This window comes from Sesamum indicum, linkage group LG7 (genome assembly GCF_000512975.1).
Source record: "Sesamum indicum cultivar Zhongzhi No. 13 linkage group LG7, S_indicum_v1.0, whole genome shotgun sequence".
Taxonomy (NCBI): Eukaryota; Viridiplantae; Streptophyta; class Magnoliopsida; order Lamiales; family Pedaliaceae; genus Sesamum; species Sesamum indicum.
In genome coordinates this window covers 5,687,846-5,696,475 of record NC_026151.1, presented here as the reverse complement: position 1 = coordinate 5,696,475, position 8,630 = coordinate 5,687,846, and the positions used below count along the sequence as shown (strand labels likewise).

The window sequence follows — 8,630 nt, the reverse complement described above, 5'->3', positions numbered from 1 at the left end:
AATCGTTAGATTTTAAAAAATAAAAGGTCTAAATTCAATAAATTATTTAAAATCTTAAAAATATATTATTATTATATATTAAAAGAAATTGCCGCGATAAAATTTATTAAATTCATCGTATCTCCATAAATTTTTTACCAAATTAAGTGAGGCTGGTCTCATTAGAATCGTCTTGAAGAGACGAGTCTAATGGTGGTCTGAGATTAAAATTCGACTGAACGGAGATGAATCAACGAAAAATATGTTCGACGGTCGTGGCATGAACCCAGTCTCTCTGATTGGTGAAAACTCAAATTTAAGGTATGAAAATGTTTGTTTTGAAGGGAGGATTCGAATGGTACCTTTAGTCGTCGGAAACTCTTCCGGACAAGTTTTCGGCGTAAAAGGGGCGAAAGCGTTCCTTTTTTTTAGTTTTTAATTAATTTTAATTATATTAATTAAAATATATTTTAGTTAATTAAGAATATATTAAATAATTATAATATTTATATTTTTTAGCTAATTAGTAATAATTATAATAATAATTATTGTAATTAAATATTATTTTAATTAATTAAAAATAATTTTAGATTTAACAATTAACAATTATAAAATTATTTGAATTTAAATATAATTTAATTTAATATTTAATATTAAATCAATTAAATTATTTTAATATTTTCATTTAAACTTAATACGAAAAATTTAATACCTATTTTTTGAGGGGGAGAAATGGCAAAAAAAAGACAAAACAAGTAAAAAAGCCCTTTATAATTATAGAGTCATAAAGGGGTATTTTAGTCTAAAGTGTCATTATATATAGACTTAAATCGCAGAAAATGACTACCAAACACACCAGATGCGCGTATCTTCCACTTTCCATTAGTTTTTAACAGAATGGAGGATTTTTTGTTGACTAAAACAAAATAGGAGAGGGTTTTTAGTCTATTCTCAAAATAGAAGGGTATTTTTTACAAACTTTTTAAAACAGATAGAAATTTTATACATTTTGTCCATTTTAATGCAATCCAAGAAAAACAATTAAACGATCTAATTAAATGCATATGTTGTTTATGTACACAACATTTTTGAAGGTCCGTTTGGCAGCTCTTTTTGCTCTAGGCACTGCCTTTGATGTAGGGTTTACCTACATTTTTTTTTTCTTTCTGATTTAGGGTTTACCTACTTATTTTTTTACGATTCTAACCATAAAATCAGATAACATTGTTGCAAATTAAACTATAGACAAGTTGCGATTGAAATCTTTTCCTTTTTTTTTCTTTCTTTTTACCCCAATAAATAATGTGATTAGCTCTATAATTGATAATCTCAAAATCACTTTAAAAACTTAATTATGGTGATAAGGACGTGAGAGAACTTACATTTAAAATTATTGTTAGTATTTGAGAGGCGTTTGACAACCCCAATGATAATCACTTTTGGATTGTTGAAACATAATAATTTGAGTTTTATAAAAGTTAAAATTGGGAGCTTTTGACAAATATCAATTTCACAAAATCAATAAAAATTAATTAAATAAAGATTAATTGCTTTGTTATCAATTCTTCAAAAGTTAGACCAAATTCATCCTAATACTACTTCAAAAACTTGGATACATCATTCAGTGGGGCTTAATAAGTACATTTCATCAAAATATAAGGGTGGTATATGTTATATGTGCGAAATAGGAGGGGGTAAAGCAAATTTAGCCGATAGAATACATAAAGTGTGAGTTCAAAATACAAAGAGAGAATGAAATCAAGACAATTAGTTGAAGTACTTTCGTATAGATTCACGGACAGAAGACCGCAACTCGAACTCAGTCGAACACCGAAATTGGATTTGAGAGAGAAGGGGTAGGGAGAATGATAGGAGTTGGGAAAATCAAGCCATACACAAATGTGCTCGACAGACCCCTCAGCAAAGGAAAACAAGAGGTATTTTTGCATATTATTCAGATCTTCACTTCCATCTTTTCATTTGGCTTTGCCGTTCAATCACCTACAGACTTGATTTGCTTTTCGAAATTGGAGTAGAGGGTTTTTTATCAAATTTTCTATGGGCGAAAGTTCACGAACCCGTCTCATATTTTTTGAATCAATTTTTTTTTTTTTTTTTTTTTTCTGGGGGAGCTGTAAAGGTTTTGCCTGATATTTGGTAGAGTCAGTCAGTTTATTGAATATAAGCTGCAAGGGGTTCTTGAGTAGTATCATTTGATGGAATTACGCCAACTTGAGGTTGAGTTGGGAATATTGGTTTTGCACAAAAGTTTACAAATTACGTGCTGTGTTGATCGAATTGATTGAGGATTTGTTGCAGGTGAGTTTGAGTGCATTTGCATTCTTGTTTTCCGAGCTTGTTCAGTACAATCAGACGCAAGTCGACAACATAGCAGAGCTGGAAAGAAGGTGAAAGGATAAAACTCTGAGTCACATAAATTGTAATTGAAAAATGCTAACATTGAGTATGATCAATCTGGTCTGGTGATGGAAATATAATTTGGATTACCTGAAATTGGGAAAGGAAACCTTTCAGCTGGAACCATCTAGTTATATCAGAAAAGTTGGGAAACTTGAATTTATTTTTCTGATTATTGATGGTCAATATCTTAGACATGACAGTTGAGATCTCTTTTCACTAACTGAGCTTTAAGGCTAAAAGCGTAGATGAGATTTGTCTTGAATTTTATAGAAGAATGTGCGCCTGAGGTTAATTTGAAGTCTAGTCTTACATGGAATTCTTGATGAAGCTCTTGAATCTGGATCAGGTTAGAGGATGCTGGCTACGCTGTTGGAGCTAGGGTTCTGGAACTTCTTTGTCACAGGGAGAAGGTAGGGACATTATGGTAGCATTAACATATTTAAGTTGTCAGTGGTTCCTTTCAAGGAAATGGGCAACTTTTGTATATCTATTGCACTATAATGCCATCATGAGCAACAGTTGTCAATCCCACTTTTTTCTTCTCTCAACTTTTCATATATGTTAAAACAATTTTTCTTGTAGACAAGATTATCTGTGAGTACAGCAGTTTCACGTGCAAATAAAAAAATATTAAAGATGCATTTTGGTTCAGGAATAAGTCAGTTTTGTTGCAACATGTGATTCATCCTGAATTGATCACTAATTGCCATACTTTATGCTTGATAGATTTGATCTAGGCATTTTCGCAAGCACTTCTTTTCATTTTCTTCCTTATCCAAGTGAAAGCAGTTCTGATAACTCGTGATAGAAGTTGTCTGAGTTATTAGACGGAAGCTTCTAGAAGGATTAACTTCCAATTGGGATATGAATTTTTATATAATGGTGGAACAAGTAACTTTTTGCGTTCCATCTAGAAAGAAAGAAATATTTTCCATATCTGTATCTTGTATGAGAAATTAGTTTATTTCTTTGTAGAGTTATCTATAATTGTAATTTAATTTGTTTGAGTAATGAGCATAAGCATGCCACTTAAATCTTCAAACCAAAAGAGCTGACATGTATTCTTGCACTTCTTGAGTATCTCAGATAGTGCAATCTAGTTCTGAAGTGCCCGATCATGTATTACATTGACACATCTACCTGGTGATCTTCTTTTGATGCTGTAGGGTAACAGAAGGGAGACAAGACTATTGGGTATTTTATCTTTCATACACAGCACGGTGTGGAAGGTCTTGTTCGGAAAGGTTGTGATACACTTTAGTCTTTTTGTACTTCTTTCTCCTATTTTTGGTTTCATTTCCTTCTAACAAAGATGCTTTTTATTTCTATCGACAAACAACTTATGACTGGACAATTATTTGTTTAGCAGCAACCATATACATTGTTAACAATTATTTTCATGGATATTTCTGTTATATCTTGGTAAGCTTCCAGAATATCCATAAGAAATGCTTTTCACCTTCCTAGGCATTTTTGTATTTCGGAGGAAGATTTACCACGTGATCATGAGGATACCAAAGTCACAGTGAAAAAGTATCATTTTTTATTATTTCTTGTGAAAGCTTGGTCTCACTGACGAGCGAGATATCTGTAAACTGAATCACAATGTTAAACCCCAAGCTTTTCAGAATCCTCATAGTGATCGATCATTCTGGAGCTGGTGCTACAAGTGAGCATTATTGTTTAAGAAGTTGATAGTCAAGAAACAATCCTGTCCCTAAATTTGCCTGTAAAATATTCTAGATAAAACAGATTTGGGATCTGATTCTACAGGAAAATGTTAAAACTCTAGGTAAATTTTCTTTGTATACTGTCAACCCAGGTCATTTTCTCTCGAGTTTCTGTTCTCTAGGAGGCTTTAAGCCTGTTTTCTGATTTATGTTGATGTAACATATCATAAGGTATTATTATAATGGAAGTTTATCTCTAGATGAGATCTCTGATCACACTAAAGTTCAATGAAGTTAAAAACTGATTCTGAATAGATTATATGGATATGTAAATGGGTACCTGATGCTGAGATCTCACAAGCTTAGAAGTTATCTCTGTTAGCTAGAATACTTTACAGAGACGAGTAAGCTTCGAACCCAGAGTAGTCAAAACTTGTCCAACCTAAACCTGTAACATAGTCCTGCTACAGTTTGACCAAGTTCATGTTATAGCCCCATAAATTGAGTAGAAACTTGATAATGTTGGCTCTTTAAGTAATATAATTTATGGTGTTTATCTAAAATCTGATTGCAATATCCTGCTGAGTACGTATGTTGGTGATTTGATGGATTATCTTTGACTATGAAGTTCTTTACGTGATGTATTTCTGGCACATCGTTAATGCTCACTTTTATATTCATGACCGAGTTATAAGTATTGCTTACCTAGTCGAGTGTTTGTAGTGACTTGAAGGTTTCTGAGATGGAAATTTAGTCTTCAGGATGACTACTTGCTTTGTGGATTAGTTGGAGTGAGGGCCCAGAGCCTCTAATAACACAAAGAGATGATACTATGCACCACATATAAGTGGTGCAAAAAGAAGGGAAAGGTTAAAAAGGTGAAATTTTATGAGAGATGTAACGAAATTCTTCTAGAAATGCGATTACTAGAATTTATTCACTTGTTGTCTAAATATGAGATACGAAAGAAAGTCAAAGGACGAAGGAGGGGGAGAGATAAAGAGTAATACAGCTATGTACCTGAGTTGCAAAGTAGAGAAGTCAACCAAGGTGATTTTCTCCTGCTAATTGTCAATGATTCTAAAATGGGTTATGAATCCCATAAGTCAAAAAGGGAAGAATCAGGAGCCCGTGATTTTTTGTTCTTAGGAGTCTTCTACACTCGAGAATGCTGCTAAGAGTGACTTGAAGGCGTGCAAAATAGAAGATAGAGATCGCTATTTTCACACCTAATCACAGATAGATAAACCCAAGGCAAACTCTGTAAAGTTGATAAGTTTATGCCAGAGAATAAGAAGGTTTACACCTGCAAATGGGTAATGTCTGCATCAGATCACAACAGGGAGTTTTGGTGTTGAATTGAATTCCACATATAGTGGGCTGTCATGAGCTTGGGAGTGCTGATTGTTGCTGGATGTGCAGTTTTCAGACTCTCCAAACTGCTAGTGTGTAATATAGGAAAAATTAGTGGTGTATATCAGGAGACCTGTGGATTAGATGCTAAGTGATGCTTGACTGCAGCAACAGAATGTGGGGCCGTAGTGTGTTCCATGGAAAGTGGGGATCCATTTACGTACTTGCTGAAATGTTGTATCTTTTATATTTGGGAGCTTGAGAAGAAATAAGCAGGTGAATAGTTTTCTCCTTTGCTGTTATCCACAAGGTTTTCATGGATTGCCATAAAATGCACTCCTTTGATACAGTTACTCATGGTAATTGACCTTAAACTGGAGAATTTTAGCCTTTTTTCTGTGAGCATGGCATGCATCATCTCGAGTTATATAAATTTTTTAAACCTAAATCTGTGGATATTAGTTATCAAGTGATCTGTTCCTTCTCTATTCACCTTCTGATCCAGGCTCCAATTTATTGCATTGTGTTTTATTGTTCTCTTCCTTGTATACCTCACTGGCGATTGTACATACAGTTGATCTTCTTAGGCATTAAAAGTATATAGAAGAAATTAGGGAATTCTTGACATATCATACTTGATTGGCCTGACCATGTTACTGGACAATGTATGATACAAGTTGCAGTTGGTTTTTGATCCTTCTTGTACATGTGGTGCGGTTGGGACAGAGGCCCGTCAGCCTCAAAGCTTATTTCTTGCATGATTTTTCTCACTTATGCCTTTGATATTATGAACAAATTTGTCAAGATTAACAAGCCCATAGTTTTTATATTATGTTGACATCAGGTGGCTGACTCACTTGAAAAAGGTACTGAGCACGAGGATGAGTACATGATCAGTGAGAAGGAACTTCTTGTCAACAGGTTATACATTCATGTTCCTTTTCATGTTGTGACAGGCCAATTTATTTTCCTGTTTTCTTTGCATCTGCTGATTTGGGAATTTTATACCGTAGATTTATCTCAATACCCAAAGATATGGGTGCCTTCAACTGCGGAGCATTTGTTGCTGGAATTGTGAAGGTACATCCTGCATCGTCCAAGAGCTTTTTAAGTGATAGTTGTGTTGGTTTGAGGCTCTAATGATTGATTTTTTCCTTTTTGAAGGGAGTCTTGGATAATGCAGGTTTTCCAGCTGTTGTAACAGCTCATTTTGTACCTGTGGATGGGCAACAGAGACCGAGGACAACCATTTTGATTAAATTTGCTGAAGAGGTATTTCCGAAATAAACTTATGACAATACTTCTCCTAGGTGGTGTGCTGTTGTTCATTGCATAGTGGTTGTCCAAATAACAATGCTTGGATATAATGGTTGTCTGGACAACAATGCTTGGATTAATGGTTGTCTGGGCAACATTGTTATAGTTTGAATGCAAGATTAGCATTAAGACCTCCATAGGTAGCAAAAGAAGTAAGTGGAAGATTATCTCTGTGCCAAATGTACATATCTTGCCTGGCAGGGGATATATCCTTGAGAGTTGGTGAATATTATCCCCTATACATCCTTCTTACTATCAACTTTGTACTAGATAGAGATATACATGTGTTAGACCAGCTAAAAAGGGAACCTGATCAGAGATGAACAGGCAAGAATGTGAAAACCTCTAATGACTTCACTGGTTGGGTTTTGGTCAGAAACAAAGTTACTCCACATCATGTTCAACATGACTGAATAATGAGATAGCTTCTTTCTGCTCTAGGGATGCAAGGATTACTCCTTAATTTGAGAATGAGCAGTTTCCCCACAATGACAGAGGTGGAGTCCATTGATTGATGTTAATGCTTATATTAGTGTTTAGTGCCTCATCTGCAGCATCTTATTTGTTATGTAGAAATAGTGTCTACTTGTCCATGACCCTGATTGTCCATTGAGTGTGGAGAAAAAGGTAAAATCTACTCTTTTCAATGTCATGCTTGCTTATGGAAGAATAGAGCTATAGCTGCAACTTAGACTTGTCATGACCATTAGAAACTTATTAGTATCTGTGGAATCCAAATACTCTGAAGTCCCCAAAAAAGTGAACTCAGGCAGGCTGGGTTAGGATCTTGGTGTAACTTGGATAATACATGCAAAGGTGCTCGCAAGATTCGCGGAAGCCATTAACTTGAGTAAACAAAGTATCATTAGTTTGTGCTTTAAAGCCTTCAATAGAATTAGTATCATTGTAATGTGTGAGGCTGTTGTGGTCTAATTTTATTCTTGAGTTTCTGGAATCTAACGTATGAAAGCTGTGTCAGTATCTGTTTTCCTACTACTTCGGTATAAGAAACCAAGATTTCGTCATAATTTACATCTAAATCGTATATATTTCTGTTTCGAAAAAACACCTCACTAAAACTTTCTTGCTCTTTTTCTCCGTTAGGTACTACAACGAGAAGCGAGATTAGGCTAACATTGGCTACTGATTTTAAAATCAGTTTTTGGAACCGGGACCACCCTGGAAAACAAAATATATTGGTTGAAAAAGAGCTGCTCTTGGTCTCCAAGTTCGTTTACATATTTGCCAGCTTTTGGCAAATTTGATTGTGGATGAACCAGTTGAGTTGCTGGGAAATTACATGGATTTTAGTAGTGAGATATTATTATGTTTGAGCTGGAAACCCAAATTGAGCATTCATTAGGCTGTATAGAAACTTGTTTTCAACTATTTGTGTGGAGATCTTCTTAAATTAATCTTGGGTGTTCAGACTTCTAGACTACCATTTTATGGTGCATTCTGCATTCTGCGGTTACCGCCCACCTTCTCTTTGAAGGATATGTATTCATACCCAATCCATCTTCCATGGATAAATTTATTTCTAAAATAACTAAATTGGTAATTGATTTTCTAATTATATTTGCTGATGTATATGCATACCTGATTTTATTTCGAAAAATATATGTGCTTCATTTACATTTTTGTATCATATTTGGAAACATAAATAATCTGTACCAGCTATCCAAGCATGCTCGGTCTATGGGCTCGTTTGGTTTATATGATAGGATTAGACGTGATGGGATTGGGCAGGATGAAAAACTAAATGATAAGTAATCCCACCCTCATTATGTATTGTTTGGTTTGAGATACTATATATGTGGTATCTCATGTGATAGTATAATATAGTATTTGGTTGAAGGGATTATAAAATATGAGTATGTAAAAAGACTA

At 34.4% G+C, this 8,630-nt stretch overlaps 1 protein-coding gene across 1 annotated transcript; it reads left to right on the top strand.

Annotated features, from left to right (window-relative positions):
• On the top strand, positions 1,736–8,313 carry LOC105166367 (trafficking protein particle complex subunit 5). Its single transcript, XM_011085704.2, has 8 exons — positions 1,736–1,916; positions 2,299–2,387; positions 2,747–2,810; positions 3,567–3,644; positions 6,268–6,344; positions 6,437–6,503; positions 6,588–6,695; positions 7,845–8,313. The coding sequence occupies exons 1-8, from the start codon at positions 1,845–1,847 to the stop codon at positions 7,872–7,874; spliced, it is 585 nt and encodes a 194-aa protein (XP_011084006.1). The 5' UTR covers positions 1,736–1,844; the 3' UTR covers positions 7,875–8,313.

Coding starts and splice junctions, on each gene's coding strand:
- LOC105166367 (XM_011085704.2), top strand. CDS start 1,845: ATGATAGGAGTTGGGAAAATCAAGCCATACACAAATGTGCTCGACAGA. Junction 6,345..6,436: donor AAGGAACTTCTTGTCAACAG/GTTATACATTCA, acceptor TTTATACCGTAG/ATTTATCTCAATACCCAAAG. Junction 6,696..7,844: donor TGATTAAATTTGCTGAAGAG/GTATTTCCGAAA, acceptor TTTCTCCGTTAG/GTACTACAACGAGAAGCGAG.